The following is a 15766-nucleotide window of genomic DNA, read 5'->3' as shown; positions in this document are numbered from 1 at the left end:
CCTGTGGGTCAGCTAGCACCGGCGCCTCTGCCCCTCCCCTGCTCCGGACCCAGGCTCCCCGCCTCCCCTCCGCCCCCCAGGGCGCCCCGAGGTCTCACCACGTCTCAGCCGCCCTTTGATACGCAGGGGTTGTGCGGGGCGGGGGGCAGGGGACCCGCCCTCTCTCCAAACACCAGCAGGGCCGGGGCGCCTGGGCAGGCACGTGTCCGGGCACAACCCACTGCCCACGCCGCCCCCCCATTCCCAGCCCCCCCTCGTTCTGGCCGGGACACGTCGCTCTCTTACTTGGGGTGGGGTGGGAGGAGGGAAGGAAAGCTGGAATTTCAAAGCAGCGCCCCCCACCCCTTTGAATGGCAGCCCTCTGCCAGCGGCGCTTACTGAAGATCCTACAACCACCCAGCAGCGACCCCCATCCTGGGAAGGGCAGGTGCGCGGCACCAGGGCTGGTGTGTGTGTGTGTGGGGGGGGTAGTAGGGAGGGGAATTCTTCCCAGTCACCCACCCTCGCTCTCGGGTTCTGGGGGCCTGAGCTGGCTCTGAAATGGTGGCGGCGGGGCTGGAGCCTGAAGGAAGGGAACAAGATTGAGGGGCGGCGGCGAGAGGGTCGTTCTATGGCGCTCGGAGGTTGTCGCGGAACCCCCCTACCGCTGGCGAGGGAGCGCGACTCTGGAAGGGCAAGAAACCGAATAGTCCAGCCGGTAACTTTCCCCCAAGCCGCGGCTCCTCCTGTGTCCCCCCCTACCCCCCCATACAACTGGCCCGGGTCCAACCCACCGCGCCAGGGGGCGCGGGGGGTGGCGCGTTGTCCTAGTTAGAGTCCGTCAGCGTTTCCATTCCCTCACCTCGATCCGGTCAGGGGTCTCCCCTAAAATCACGAAGGAAACTGGGGGAGCGTTCAGCGCCTCCTCACCCCTTCTCCATCCTAGAGCCGCCTGTCTGTCTAATCCCAGGAGAAGTGCAGAGAAAGTTTCTGGGGACCTCTGCCTAGAGTTGGGGGGCGGCCGTAGTTCAGCTCTACCTTTTCCCGCAGTTAAAACTAATTCCAAAGACCCGGGGTGCTGAGAAGCCACGGGGAAGGGGAGTGGTGGGAATCTGGTTTGCACGCGTGGAGAGGGGGGGGTCCACTCTTAACAGGACGGGCGAAGGACACTGCAGTAGTCTTGAGTTCTGGAGGACCTCGAGCCGGGAGACAAAAGTGGGGTACACTCACCTCTCGGCCGTCGGGTCCGCTGGCTGGAACTGCTGAGGCACGGGGTATGCGGAGAAGCGCGTCCCCCGCCAGGCCCGGGGGCTTGGGGCCCTGCTCTGTCCTGGTCAGAAGGCCGCGGTCAGTCGCTCGCCGCTCGCTGCTGGGGGGCTCCTCCTCCGCCGCCCTCTGCCTCCTCCTGCCGCCCGCCCCCCCCTCGGCCGCCGAGAGCCGCACATCCACCTGGCTCCCACCCGCCCCCCCCTTAGGGCCCGCCTCACCTGTCCTGCTGTCTCACCTGTCCTCCTGCTTGCTTTCCCCCCATCCCTCCCCTCCCTCCCCCCGCCCCCTGCCACCCCCAAACTCCCCCCCCAAACCCTTAGCAACACCCTCAGTCACTTCCTGGTTTTTCGCCCGCCCCCCCCAGGCCCCCCTTCCTCCGCCCAATAAGGACATAAACTTCAACCTCTTAGTCCAGCTAGTCCCTGCAGGGCGCGGATAGGTCCCTCCCTCCTCCTTCGCCCCCTTCCTCCGAGCTCTTACTTTGCGCTCCGAGCCCTTCCCACCCTTCTCTTTTCTCTCCTTCTTTCCTCCTCTCTGTCTTTCTCCCTTCACCTGCTGCGGTCCCTCGCCACCCCTCTCTCGCTCTTCTACTGCGGGTATCTCTCCCAGGCCACCTTAACTCGAGCCCCGCCCCCGACCCCCATCCAGCCCTCCGCGGCTGGTTCGCTCCGCCCCCTGCACTCCACCGCCCCGCTCGCTCATTGGACTGAACAGCCGCCCGTCCCAAATGGGTCCCGCCTTGTGCTCGGCCAGGGAGGGGGCGGAGCCAAGGGGCTGGCCTGAAACCTGGAGGAGGGGATAAGGGAGGGGCAGTGTCCGCGGCGGCTGGGGAACCGAGCACCCCATCCCGAGCTCTCATTCCTTCGAGAAGGGCTTCTGTACGGGCAGCACCTCGGGAGGGAAGGATGTGAGAGGTTAAGGATAGGCTGGCTGGGGACGAGGCGGGGATTAAGGGTCTTGCGGGAGAGGGTCCCGTGAGGGGCTATAATCAGGTCAAGGCCCCGGGAGGGAGGGGGAGGGAGAGCCAGCAGGCCCTCTGCCCCTCCCCCTCGGAAGGAGCGAGGGAGTCGAAGCTGCGGGCACCCTGCGTCCCTCCCCACGCGTGACGGCGCCCCGCGGGGAGGGAACGGCGCCCGGGGCAGGCAGCCTCTGCGCTCCAGCGGGTGCCTACTGCGGCCTTGGCATTGTCAGAGGGGAGGGAAGGGGAGGGGCCCCTGCGGAGGGGGAGGGGGAAGCGCCCTCAGTTCCTGCTCCCCGCCTCTGTCCCGCCTGTTCCCTAAGTGGAGAAACTGAGTCTCCGCAAAGCAGGGACGCTCTTGACACGGATTCGCTCAGAGACCCAGGTGGCGAGAGGGGTCTGGGTGTATTTGGGGACCTGTGTATGTGTGGGTGGAGAGCGACCAGGATACGTACTTCAGTCCCTCGCCCCCGCCCCCAAAAGGAGGAAGGTGGCCCGAGGGACGCTTCCAGCTGGGCCTGCGGCGCTGCGAGCCTCACAGGGCCCCTCCCACGGGTGTCAAACGGACTCAAATTCGGCCTCCGCGGGCCACGTTCCGCTCTCCCGCGTCCGGCCGGGCCTGGCCGAACCGGGTCGGACTCGCGTTCCTCTCCCCACCCCCCTCCGCAGGGGGCCCCCCTCCCTTTCCAGCAGGTGGCTCCGCGGGACACCAGCTCAACCTGTTGGACCACAATGGGCGGCGCCAGGGGGCCCTGGCCCTCACCCGGGCTGACCCGGGATCCCCGTGCAGGGGGAGGGGCGGAGCCCGGGGCCCGCCCTCCCTCTCCTCGCTCCCGGGCCGTGACTCAGCCTCGGGCCGCTGCCCTGCGCCCCAGCCAGGGGCGGAAAGTGTGAGGCGCCCCTGAGGGCCCAGGCCAAACCAAACAGCCCCCGACCCCAGACATTATCTCACTGGAGAATTAGGAGGGCTATAGGAAGGGGGGCGGGGGAGGTAACAGCAGGCTCGGGGCGCTCCGACTCGGGCAATCCGCTCCGGGTTTTCCTATAGGCTCTGTCCCTCTTGGGTCCCGAGGTCGGCCGCTGCTCCGGGTTTTCTTTTCGGCCCCACCGGACCCATTTGGGTCTGTGAAGGCCGGAGCGGGTGGCGTCCAGGCCGGGGTTTTTGCTTCCCTACTCCAGCCGTCGGGGTCGCGTTGGCCTGGAGAAGGGCAGTGCCAGGGGCGAGGAAGCGGTGCCAGATGCACTAGCGAAAGGGAGAGGGGCTGCTGCGGGAGGAGGGGGCGTGGCCGGGGGAAAGGGAGGGCTAGTGGCCCTGGGAGGGCAGAGCCGGGGCCTCCGGGGGCAATAGAAGGGCGGGCATCTTGGCACCAGTTCGTGGGCACAGAGACGCGAGCGGCGCCCAGTGCTCCAGGTTCGCCCCACCTCCCATCTCGGAGGGTCGTGACCGGCTTGGTAGATACAACCCGGAGTTTTTTTGCGGCCGGATCCCCACTCCCCACCGCAGTCTGACAGCCCTCTGGAGCCTGCGGTGGCTTCCTCAGCGACCCTCTCCCTAGCTTCCCTTTTCTTGTATCCACAGTCCCCCATCCCCGTCTCAGAAGTCGGAGGGGGGGTCCCCGACTTGAAGCTCCGGCCTACTCCCCAACTCTTTACCCTTAACCGTGCCAAACCACTGAGACAGCGGTAGCCGAGAAAAGCTAACTCGGGGCCTCCGCCCTCCCACGACACGCGGGTCGGGCCTTCGGGGCCTGCCGCCAACCCCTGCCTCGCACCCGGCCGGGACTGGAGCTGGGAGCTGGAGGGCAGGGGTGAGGCCTGCACGGAGCTCCTGGGGATAGGGCAGCGGTCAGGCTTAAATCTTCGGGCCATCAGCTAGACCTGAATAGTTGGGGAAAGTAGCAGGCGGTGGGTAAATACCCAGAGTGTGAGGTGTTTGCCCAAAGAGCGGGATGAAAGCCCGGGCTGGGAGTCACCCCCTCCGAGGAAGGATATACACCTGGGGCTGGGGATTGCGATTCAGGGTGGCGGTCAGGTGCCGGGACCGGCCGGGCCACGTGCGCAGAGGGGCAGCTGCGGCGTCGGATGCCTGCGGGGCCTGGGGAGAGAGGGCTGCTAGCGCGGAGGGAGGCCAGGCTCGCCGGGCGGGGGCTTGAGGTCTGGGTCTGGGGGCCTGTCTCGGGATGTTGGGGGCTGAGCTGGCAGCGGAGCTCAGTCGACGCCAGGCGCCCACCGCTCCCCCACCCCGCCCCCACCCCGCTGCCTCCGCTTCCCTCGAAAAACCCGCCGCCCAGGAAACCGCCGGGGGCTCTGAGACCGCAGCTCCCCCGGCTGCCGCCCCCCGGCGCTCCCACCGCGACCGCCCAACCCACCTGAAGGGGCCGTGGCTGCCAGGGGTACCCCCTCCCGCCGACTCCCCCCACACCTGCGGGCGGCACTATTTATAACTCGGCGCCTATTCCGGGCCTTAGCTCGGGAGCCCGCTGCAGCGCAGTTCTAATCGTCGCTGGGATCTCTGCGCCCCCCTGGGCGGGGAGAGGTAAATTTAGCCTCAGGAAGCTCGGGGAAACTTTTTCCAAAAACTCCACGTCCCAGCGAGGGTGAAGCAACCCCTCTGCCCTCAGCCTCCCCCCCGCCAGCCACCAGGCGGCGCAGGTCTCCCAGCTCCTCCAACCCGGCTGGAGTTCAGGTCGCTCCTGGGAAGCCGGGGTAGGTAACGGGGCCACCCACTGAGAGGTATTGAGGGGCGGAGGTCAGCGGGCCTGAGAACGGCCGGAAGAGTGGTTTTGTGCCCCCGAGGCTGGCGAGGACTGGAGTTGGACTGACTGGGAAGGGGGTGGGGATATCTGCCTGTTGAAGGGGAAATAACTCATATGCAAACGAGATGCAAATAGAACGCAAGTATGAGCCCCTGCCTTTGGGGGTTCTGCCTTCCGGTGCCTTCCGTGAAACCGTTGCCATCTCCCTCCCTCCACGGCCCTCTCGGCCTTGCAGTGAAAGCTTGGGACCCTTCTGGGATGATTACCATAATATTCCGTGTATTGCGTACCGCTCCTCAGACCACTTGGTCGTGACCCCCTTGCCTCCACCTGCCCCTGGCACATCATCTAGCACTGTGGCTAACGAAATACACTGGAGGCCCTGGATCTCGCGTGGTGCCTCTTCCTCTCGCCATGGGTATTTGGGGGTCACTTGCAACGCCTCCTTTTCTCCTCCATTCCTACCCCACCCCTAACCCTGTGGCCACTAGACGCCCTGGGGGTGCCAAGGGATAGGTGAGATCTTAGCCATCCCTCACTGTCTTGGCTCCATGTTCACTGCTCCCCTACTACGGGCACATCTACTACGAGTTCCATAAGAACTAGTTTGGACACTCAGACCCTGAAGAGAATATGGAGCGGGGGAGGCCACCGCAACCCTTTTTCCTTCTAGAGGAGTGGGAGGCTGTGAACCAGAGCTAGTGGTGATGCGCTGCTCTATCCCAACCTCTCCTGGGTCCCCAGATGAGCCAGGGAACCAAGACCTGGTGGCACCTTCCCCTCCTTTGCTTGCCTGGCCTCTCCTTCCAGGTGGCTTACACCACTGTGTCTGCCACCAGCAGCTCAGAAAAGGAAGACAGGCTAATAAGGAGAAGCCCTGAATTTGAGATCAGTAAATACTGGTTCACTAGATGACTGCCCTACTGCAGTGTGCTGTGTATGACCTTGGACAAGTCACTTTACTACTCAGGACCTGTTTCCTTCAATTTAAAGTGGGATAATGTTGTCCTGCCTACTGTTGAAGTGGACTTTTTTTTTTTTAAAGATTTATTTTTTATTTATTTCTCTCCCCTCCCATCCCCACCGTTTTCTGCTCTCTGTGTCCATTTGCTATGTTCTGTGTCTGCTTGCATTCTTGTCAGTAGTACCAGGAATCTGTGTCTCTTTTTGTTACATCATCTTGCTGGGTCAGCTCTCCATGTGTGTGGTGCCACCCCTAGGCGGGCTGCACTTTTTTCACGCAGGGTAGCTCTCCTTATGGGGTGCACTCCTTGTGCATGGGGCTCCCCTATGCGGGGGGCAGCCCTGTGTGGCACAGCATTCCTTGCACGCATCAGCACTGCACATGGTGCAACTCACCACACAGGCCAGGAGGCCCTGGGTTTGAACCCTGGATCTCCCATGTGGTAGGTGGATGCTCTATCAGTTGAGCCAAATCCACTTCCTCAAAGTGGACTTTTATGAGGCTCGAAGCACTTTGTGATGTGAAAAGCGCTCTTAGAATGGTAGGTGAGGTTATTGTTGTTCTCTCCCCCCCCCCACGATCTTTCCACTTCCAGTCTTCTTTCCAGCTCTGACATTCTCCTTGGGCCACACTGTCAGTTTATACTCCTCATTCCCCACTCCAGCTCTCCACAGTCCACCCCACCACAGCCCACAGCCCTGGGCCCTGCCTTCCTCCACCCACCACTTCCACAGTGGTCTTTGCCAGACATCCCTGCCCACCCTGGGCCAGACCTCAGATTCCAGGATCCACCACCAGGCACTGCCCCAACTTGGTGGGAGTGGGGCCTAAGAAAGGGAGGGAGGCAGGAGGCCAGAGCCTGAGTCAGGGAAGAACTGGAGCTGGCCAACCAGGCTCAGAGGAAGGAACCCCCAATTCAGATGGGACTGTGTGTTCTGTGTTCTCCCTCCCTAACCTCCTCTCTGTTTGGCTCCCTCACTGCTGTGCTCTGGCATGAGGCTGGGGGCTCTGAAGAGACCAGGCAAGAGCACCCACCAACCTGGATTTTGTGGATGGCTAAAGAGGGGTCTGAGCTACCAGGGATGAGACATAATCTCGAGTTGGAGTATTATACTGCAGTAGAAAAGAATGGGGAGGCTCCACATGTGCTGTTGTGGAGTCCTGCACAAGGTTTATTAAGAGAAAGAAGCAAGGTGTGGAACAGTGCCCTGAGTGTATGCTTAGGAAGAGTAAGTATATCCAGAATCCAGCCACTGCTCACCTCTGCTAATCACTGCTATTGCCATAACCTGGTCTGAACTGCCAATCTCTGGCCTGGATTGTGCTATTACCTAATCGGTCCCTCATAATCTACCCTTGCTCCTTTACAGCCTGTTCTCAACACAGCACCATGTGTGAGCCTTTGCAATCACCAGTCAGTTCATGCTCAAAACCCTCTGGTGGGTGGTGGTTCCGCTCAGTGTAGAAGCGCAAATTCTCCCTGGCGGCCTACAAAGCCCTCCATGAGCTCGCCCTAACTCCCAGCTCTTTTTCTCTTTTCTGTAGCTACTGCCATCTTCTATCACCTATATACTTATTTTTCTTTATCTATAGTTTATATTCTGTCCCCACCACTAGAACATAAGCTCCGTGAGTGCAGGGACCTAATGTTATTTAGCATCCTTACTTGTTTTGCCAGCCTGGCAAATAGTAGATGCTCTAAAATATTGTTGAGCAATTGAGTGAATGAAAATGCAGTATATACATACTATCTCTGGAAGGCTCTCCAAGAAACTGGTAACCATAGGTACCTCTAGGAATGAGAGCTGGCAGTTTTGGGGATAGGCATGGGAGACTTAGGTTTGACTATCAGAATTCTTTAGACATATGTTTACAAAAAGAAAAATAAGCCCAGAGAAGGAGTTAACTAAGAAGGCTGAGTAAGAGCTGGCCCCTGGGAGGGCCCTAATACCATCTCCAGGCCAGTTCTCCAGGTTAGAAAGGGAGGCAGGCAATAGCTGGGCCCCAAGAGGAGGGGATGCTGAATAGGGATCCCAGGGAGACTCTGAAAAAGCCCTACGGCTGGCTCTGAAGCCGTGGGGGTATGTGCATGATAGTGCATGGCTGATGTATCCACCGCTGGGAGTGATTCAGGGAAAGCATGTAGCTGCCAAGGGGAAATAAGGAGTCAAGTCTGCTTGCTTGGGCTGTTTGTGCCCTGATGGAGTGGCCTGAGGGACCTGTGCGGCCACACAGGAGCCTTTCTCCTGCAGCTCTGTGAGAGCTGGGAGAGCAGGCTTCACTGCCTTATTTCCTCTGAGCTGGGGACTAGTATCAGGATCAGTGGTTTCCCCCAAGATCCTCAGAAGCAGGGAGCTGCCCAGACCAGGCCTTCTATTTGGGAAGGGGCTGGGTTCTGGGGGTTCCCATCCTAAGACCCAGAGCCTCAGAGTAAGACCCCACCCAAGCTGGACCCCTCCCTACCCACAGGCTGGGAGGAACCTGGCCCTTCCAGCTCTGCTGTTCGCCCTCTCCACCCAAGCGCCAGTGTGAGTCAGGAGACTGGCTTTCAGTCTCAGTTCTATCCAGGACAACTCCTTCCCTTCTTGGTCTGTACCCAGGCTGCCGGCTTTTTCGAATTCCCCTTTAGACATTTAGAACTTTTGGCCACAAGGCCCATTTATTATATATATCTTTCAGCTATCCGGCTTACGGCAGTCCATTTCTGGTATTAAGAGGGTTTGGTAGGATCAGCCATCTGGGCCGATGGGTTGACTGTGCCAGGATGGGAGGAGCTCCAGGACCTGCTGCAATCTTACGGGGTCCCAGCCAACAGGCGTAGCTCCTGCCCACCAGAGGTGGGGATTGGGAATGGAGGCCCAGAGACAAAGCAGGTCTGACAGATGGCACAGCTTAAAGCAGGATCTAAACTTGTTGTTTGTGGCCCATCCTTGGTCAAGCACAGCTGGCCTGAGCAGTCTTGAGGGGTCAGGCTGGTGCTAAAAGAAGAGAATGGGAAGCTGAGAGGCAGGTCTACTGCAGAAGCTGCAGCCATGCCTCCTGCCTGTTTGCCCTACTCTGCCCACCTGAGAGATGCCAGCCATGGAGAGGAGGCAGTTCTCTGCCATTAATCCAGCAGCTCCTTGATACACCAACAGCAGAGGAGGATGTAGGCAACTTCCTTCAGGGTCCGCTGCAGGCCCTCCCACCCTGTGCCCATCTTCATGACAGGCACCCGGAGCCCAGCGTCTCGCAGGGCCCCTCCAAGGGAGAAGGGTAGGGCCTGGGCTAAGGGCTGTGTCCGAGGCTGCATGTGGGCAGCAGTTCTGAGGAAGAGGGGGAGCTGCCTCTAGAGCCTTTTATCAGTATTGTCCCCCACCCCTCAGGCCTCATGACTGACAGAGACAAAGGCCTCAGGGCCAAGCAAAGGGAAGGTTCTGGGCCAGGAATGGGCTGAGTCAGCCCCTGCAGGAGGGGGAAGGGTGTTAGTGGGAGGGAGGGCCCGGCCACTCCCTCTTTCACCCACTACAGTTAGGTCAGCTCAGCTCCCTTCTTCCAGCCCAGGCCTTGGTACCTTGGGTACCCTCACTGGTTACCCTTTCCCTGCTCCTACCCCCTGGTGTCTCCTGCCCAAGCTGGTACGGAGAACCATTGATGAGCTCCTTTCCAGCTGGTTCTGCCTCTTACCTGGAGCCCTGAGAGTGAGCAGGTCTGGCTCACTTCTTCCACCCTTGGAAGAAACAGCTAGAACAACGGGCACAGTGAGAGGCACGGTTTATTGGCAGCTTCTGTCAGGAGAGCCTCCTTCCCTCCCTCCTGGACTGGGAGAGGGGGGCGGTCATCTGCGGGAGTTCCGCTCCTCCTCCTCATTCTCTAGGAGGTAGGCCGGGCGGTAGGTGGGGTGTCCTCCCGGGCTCAGGTACTTCAGGGCTGGGTTCCGCACCGTGTTCTCCCGGCTCCCCAGTGATGTGTAACTACAGCGGGGAGAAGGAAGGATACGTATGTGGTGGGGTGGGCCCCCCGGTGGGCTTCCCCAGACCAGCATCCTTATATCCTTTCCACACCCACTCCTTCCCCCAACACCCTTACCCTCGGTCGTACAGGATACAGTATGGGACAAACAGCTGACGCAGAAAGTCCCAGATGTCTCTGTAGGTCCAGTCCTGGGGGGTCAGGGAATCAGAGACTAGTCACAAATACCTGCCTCCCCCGCTGTCCCAGGAAGGGGCCTGTCTCAGGCTCTCCTGTTGCTCCCTGGGCCTCTGAGGGTGGGCCTGGTAGCTGATTCTCTGGTCTCTCTAGCTCTGTGTAGGCTATGCAGTGAGAAAGAGAAAGTCTTCATCCTCTCCCTTCTCCCTTCCCAATCCACCCTCCATTGTGTGTAAAGCTCCAGGAGGTCAGGGTGGAGTGGTCTCTGCCTGAGCCAGTGCTGTCCAAGAGAACGTTCTGTGATGACGGGAATGTCTTATGTCTATGCTGTCCAATACAGGAGCCACACGCCACACAAAACAATCAAATACTTGAAATGTGATTAGTATAACTGAGGAACCGAAATTTTAATTGTATGAAGTGGTATTAAATTGAGATCTAATTAATACACAACCTTTCCAAATGTATGATTCTGTGGGATTTTAGTGATTTGTACTGAGTTTTAATGAATGACATGTGAAGTATAAATAGCTACTTGTGGCTAGTGGCTACCATATTGGACAGCACAGGTCTAAGTGATTGTTCTGTTCATAGCGCAGAGCACAATGCCTACAATTGAACTCTGGTACTCAGTAAATATTGATCAAAAGACTGAATGAGCAAATAGCACTGCCTGCCTTGGCTACGGGTGCCTGTTCTTTGTCACTGAAGCTCCAGGCTCCAGCCCCCTGCCCAGGGGGAAACCAGGGTGCAATGATGACAGAGGTGATGGGCGCCTAGGCTACGGGGTAAATTCTCTCCCCTGTTACCAGCAGCGGGTTGATGCGCATGAATGAAGGCCAGCCTGGGTCAGTGGGGCTGAAGGGGTGGAGGCTGCAGGAGTAGGGGTCCGTGCGGCGGGTGCCCATGAGGACGGCCTCCAGCTGGGGGTGCCGTGCCTGCAGCTCACCCAGGGCCTGCTTCATGTCACCTTCTGCTTGTAGCACCTGCAGACGGTACCTTGGAAAGGAGGCAAGGTGGGGGTCAGGGGTGGGCCCCACCAAGCCCCTCTTGAAGCCCCAACCCCCAGACTCCTAGTACCTCTTGATAGTGTCCTGTAGAAACTGCTCCAGCTCAGAGAAAGGGGAGATGCTGCGGATATACAGGATCTGGAGCCGCTCTTGGGCATCAGGGCGTTTCCTGGGAGATGGGGACAGAGAATCCACAGGCTGGCCCGCGAAGGCAGGAAGCCAGCTCCCCAGAGGGCTCATTCTATTCTCTTTGGGTCCTGAGATGTACACTCTCTCTTTCTCCTTTTTCTTGTGCTTCTCTTGCACCAGAACCCACTTCCTCTGGGAAGCCCAGCCTGATCTCTCACCCCTCAAATCCTGAGCACACGTGTATGTTTCAGGTATGTAAATCTCACCTCCCCAAAAGGACAGTAACCTCCCTGTGGGCAGGGACGGTGGCCTGCAGGCCCACACCTGTGCTGCACGTGTGCCAGAGGCTCAGTGAACACAGTGGGGGAATGGAAGCAAGAGGTCACTATGGCTCCTCCCAAACCCCACCCAGATACCCCTTTCTTCCTGCTTCCTGGGACGGGGACCTGGAGAAGGGGCAACCAGGTACCTGTGGGGTCCCGCCTCCCAGTGTGGGCTCACCTCTGCACAGCAGCGTGGAAGAGGTGCAGGAGGGCAGTACAGTCCTTGCCCCCGTTGAAGCCCACGCAGAGCTGGCTGAGGCTGTACCGAGCCAGGGCAGTCTCAATGGTCTGCAGGGCGTCTGCCACCTTTTGCCCCAGAGGAGACCCTGCCAGGCAGGTTGGGAAGAAGGGAACAGATAGATACACACTGTCCTTGCTTAAACCCTTCAGCATCTTCCCAGGGTTCCCAGAATAAAGCCCAAACTCCACCTTGCCCACTGGGCGCTGCAATCTGCCGCATCTGCCATTCAGTTTACCCCTCACGCCACTCTCTCCCTCCGTGTCTTCCCTTTGGGGGTCCTGGATTCCATATACCCCCTAAACCTGATTCCACTTCCTTCCAGGCCTTCTCTCATAATGTCTGCTCTTGCCCACTTCCTGGTCTGACCAAACCCTCCTTATCACTCAGCTTGCTTAAAGGTCACTGCCCAGAGAAGCCTTCCTGGACCCCAGATCAAGGGTGATCTCCCTGCTTTGGAGCACCCGTTGTTACTCACACTGCACACATGATTACCTTTTTAACATCCACCATTCTTGTTAAACTACTGGCTCATAAGGGCAGGGCATACAGCCAACCCGTTGTGTTTTATCTCCAATACCCAGCAAATGCTGGCGAAAGCAGTCAATACAGGAATAATGAATGAATCAATAGGTGCTATCTTCTACCCTCCCTGGATGTGAGGGAAGCCCCAAGCAGCCCCTGCATTCCTGAGACCAGGGGTGGCTCTAATGGCCTGGTGCCTGCTGTCCTACCCCCAGGAAGCTCTCACCTGATTCAGTGACTTTGTATACAGCTTTGCTGGCCTGCTCCACGGCATTGGGCATGTAGGGGACCAGCGATCCCGGGGGCAGATGGGCAGTCAGGTAGGCCAGGCCTTCCTCGAGGGGTCCTTCTTCCTCCGAGTCTAGTGTCAGTTTCACCTGATAGTAGTTGCTGCTCCAATCAGGGTAGGAACCCAGGCCAAGCCTGTGCCCAAAGTGGGCCTGGGCCTTGGCCAGGATGGGGGCGATAAAGGCCTCATCAGCAGCCACATACAGCTCTCGCAAGTGGAACTGAACAGCTGTGTTTCGGAACAGGTCCTTCAGTCCTTCCAGCACCCGTTGCAGCAGCTCTGGAATGCCTGGGAAGAGGTAGACGTTTCGGACGGAGACCAGAGGAAATCTGAAGGGGCGGCCAGTGTGAGGATCTGTGCCATAATGCAGGCGGGCAGAGGAGGGCAACAGAGACAGCTTCTCCCGGCCCTCCCCTCCTAGAGCTTTGATGGCAGCTTCCAGCTCAGGGTGCGGTTTGAGCTCATCCCCAAAGGCCCGTGCCACTGCCTCAAAGGTCACATCATCATGAGTGGGGCCGATGCCCCCAGCCGTGAGGACATGGGTGAAGCGGCTGGAGAAAGAGGTGACCTCAGCTGCGACAGTGGCTACCTCATCAGGTACAACAGAGACTTGGCACACCTGAACCCCCAGGGAGCGCAGTGTCCGGCACAGAAAATAGGTGTTGGTGTCCTGAGTGTATCCCTGGAGGGAAGGGAAAGGCAGAGGATGAGAGCATCAATGCTGTGAAGATGAAGGGCAGAGGGGCAGGGGATGACAGTTGCATCTGCTTGATGATGGGGTGCTCTGATCTTTGGGGGACACCACCTTGGGCTACCAAAAAGCCTGGACGGCACCCAAGAGTGGAAAAGTCCATTTGAAACGGAGTTAGGGATAACATGACCCACCTTGGGCTTCCTTCTCTGGACCTATGCTTACATCTATGCTTACAGATTCAGTGATCAGTTCTATATGACAACTTGTCTGCTTCTTCACCAATGCTAACCTTCCACCCAGTTTTAGTGCTTGTTGGATAGCCTCACTATATCCCTGGCTATTGTCACTTTGGTTAATGGCATCCCCAGGCACTGTCCACAGCTAATTGAGCCTGGATTGTCAATTCTACCCCCAAAATATCTTTTTTTTTTTTTTTGCACAGATTAAAAGAGAAGAATTTTATTTCTTTAGCATTTCCAGGCGTTCTTTGAGCTGAATTGTTGCCACATGAGGTTTCTTTATTTTGATCACTATTCACATTTTTACTTATTTTTAATTCATTTTAAAAAAATATTACATTAAAAAAATATGAGGTCCCCATGTACCCCAAAATATCTCTTCATCTGCTCTCTTCTCTGAGCCCACTGCTACCAAGTAGATCCTCGGCATCCTTCACCTGGACAGGGGCGACAGCCTTCTGGCCAGGCTCCTTACTTCTGCCTCTAGCCAAAGCACTCTGCCCAGCGCTGCCTGAGTAACCTTCGTAATGTGTCACTGGGATTGCATCACTCTTGGGCTCAAAAGCCATTTGTTGTTTCCAACTGTATACAGAATAAAGTTCAAATTCCTTTGCAGAGTATTTGAAGCTCTATTTCTAGTGTGTACCCAATCTCCTTCTGCTTCTTTAAAGAGGGTTTAGTGGTTAAGAGTAAGTAGAGTAAGGGAGGATTACGTTGGAATTCCATCTCAATATTTCCTAGTTGTGTTAAGTTTGGGCAAGTTCTCAGCCTCTCTGAGTTTCAGTTTCACAATTAACTGAGATTTATAATAGAAGTACCAACCGCAGAGGATTGTTGTGAGCATTAGTAAAATCACACATGTGATGTAATAAGCGTGCTTATTAAGCATGAGGGCCCCAGTATGCACCTCATAACTAGGGGTCAATACTACTATTATGAACCTGATGTCAGGTAGAACTGGACTACTTGACTTCTGTTAAAAGATATTTTCTTTCATACCTTTATGACTTTGCTCTCTGGACATACTATATCTCTAATGCCCTCTTTGGTTTTCCCTTGTCAAGAACCTACTATGCGTCAAAGCCTAATCATAATGCCACATATTCCAATAACTTCCCTGATCATTCAGAAGGGATTCCTACCTTCTAGTACTTTCTTTCTACCTTGCTTGTCCACACTGCTGAGTGCCTTGAGTCATTTTCCAAATAACACTGGATATAAATAAATAATACATGCACCCGTACCTCCTCTACACCCTGGACTCCCTGTCATTTATGTATAGCCTTCTCCTCCCTCTATGACACTGCTTGGCAAATTGTACGGACTTGCCACAAGTTTTTCCACAGAGCAATTGAAAAAACAAGGGTCATTTTTCTTTCGATACACGGGATTCACTCCAGTACCCAAATGCAGGAAGGGATTCCCACCTAGCTCACCCTCCCTGGGCAGGACAGGGGACAAGTTCCCAAGGACATGAGAATGGTCACCCCACCCCACCCTGACTTCTGTCCCAGACACACCTTGAGGATCTCATCTCCAACAATGATGATGCCCGCCGTCACGCTGCGCCTCGAGGGAGGTTCAGAGGCCCTAGATGCCATGGCTCTGCCTTCTCTGCACCTTTGCAAGACCTTCAAGTAGCCACCTAGACCCCGAAATAGGGGTCGCAAGCCCCGGGGTCCCGCCAGGTCTACAGGGCACTGGGGGCCATAGCGTGGGAACTGGGGGTCCTGGGTCGAGGGAACTCTAGAGAAACCAGAAAGTACAATAGGGCAGAGCGTGAGTGCATGTTCCTCTAAGGGTCTTTTCTAACCAAGCCCTTGACAAGCGACTCCTTTATCCACGCCTCTTTAATAAACTTGTTCTATGGCTTTTTGAATACGTCTTCTAAGCTGAAATATGCCCTGTTCTCCCGAGCACCTACCCCTTTAAATGTCTTCTGTAGGCCGAGCTGGTCTCAAGTGGCTGCACTATCTCGGGGATCTGAACCTTCAAATGTCTCTTTTTCAAGGCCTTGAACCTTTACAGTCTATCCTCTCCAGGGCCTTGGCCCCTTTAAATGCGTTCTCCGCCTCTACCCTTGACCAGAACCCTGTCGCCTTCTCCTCCAGGCTTCCGCACCCTTTCTAGCCCGGAATCCTCTCGCCTCCCCTGACGCTCCAAACTACTGAGTTCTTCCAAGCTCTCTCTCCTGCCTCTTTTGCCCCTCCACCGGGTCTTTCCTTCTTTCCTTTCCTCGTGTCCTGGGGCAGCTTCCGTACCCAG

The 15766-nt window shown here is 57.3% G+C and overlaps 2 protein-coding genes and 1 long non-coding RNA gene across 8 annotated transcripts in view; 1 reads left to right on the top strand and 2 right to left on the bottom strand.

Moving 5' to 3' along the window:
• ZBTB7B (zinc finger and BTB domain containing 7B) overlaps positions 1–1860 on the bottom strand; it is a 15831-nt gene extending 13971 nt beyond the window's left edge. The window contains exons 1-2 of one of the 5 annotated variants that reach the window (XM_071207464.1): positions 1729–1860; positions 1210–1309 (exon numbers count right to left, since the gene is read on the bottom strand). Coding sequence is in view for 1 of the 5 variants with exons in the window: in XM_004455843.5 (XP_004455900.2) it covers positions 1210–1309; positions 1467–1510 (144 nt within the window). In the remaining 4 variants the exon portion in view is untranslated. Of the gene's footprint in view, positions 1–98; positions 211–1209; positions 1310–1466; positions 1557–1728 lie in introns of those variants that run through there. The other 4 variants (XM_004455843.5, XM_058309783.1, XM_058309785.2 and 1 more) reach the window with 4 other exon arrangements.
• On the top strand, positions 11–14116 carry LOC105745892 (uncharacterized). Its single transcript, XR_001118474.4, has 3 exons — positions 11–427; positions 11374–11444; positions 12813–14116. It is a non-coding gene; the product is annotated as an uncharacterized lncRNA (long non-coding RNA).
• FLAD1 (flavin adenine dinucleotide synthetase 1) lies at positions 9663–15766 on the bottom strand. 2 transcript variants are annotated; one of them, XM_023588047.3, is made up of 8 exons: positions 15426–15766; positions 15022–15247; positions 12506–13250; positions 11695–11842; positions 11135–11233; positions 10864–11053; positions 9995–10068; positions 9663–9879 (listed from the first exon to the last, which is right to left on the bottom strand). In XM_023588047.3, exons 2-8 carry the CDS (start codon positions 15100–15102, stop codon positions 9744–9746), a joined length of 1473 nt encoding a protein of 490 aa, XP_023443815.1. In that variant the 5' UTR covers positions 15103–15247; positions 15426–15766; the 3' UTR covers positions 9663–9743. The 2 variants fall into 2 exon arrangements, with proteins under 2 accessions (XP_023443815.1, XP_071063567.1); XM_071207466.1 differs by lacking the exons at positions 15022–15247; positions 15426–15766 and adding an exon at positions 13868–13964.

This window comes from Dasypus novemcinctus, chromosome 13 (assembly GCF_030445035.2).
Source record: "Dasypus novemcinctus isolate mDasNov1 chromosome 13, mDasNov1.1.hap2, whole genome shotgun sequence".
Classification (NCBI taxonomy): Eukaryota; Metazoa; Chordata; class Mammalia; order Cingulata; family Dasypodidae; genus Dasypus; species Dasypus novemcinctus.
This window is presented reverse-complemented; position numbering and strand designations above follow the sequence as displayed.

What these genes read in the sequence shown, in the direction of transcription:
- FLAD1 (XM_023588047.3), bottom strand. Translation starts at nt 15,102, where the DNA reads ATGGCATCTAGGGCCTCTGAACCTCCCTCGAGGCGCAGCGTGACGGCG. An exon ending in ATACAAAGTCACTGAATCAG is followed by an intron (nt 11,843 to 12,505) that starts GTGAGAGCTTCC and finishes CCTGCCTGGCAG; the next exon opens with GGTCTCCTCTGGGGCAAAAG. An exon ending in CTACAGGACACTATCAAGAG is followed by an intron (nt 11,054 to 11,134) that starts GTACTAGGAGTC and finishes CTCCTTTCCAAG; the next exon opens with GTACCGTCTGCAGGTGCTAC.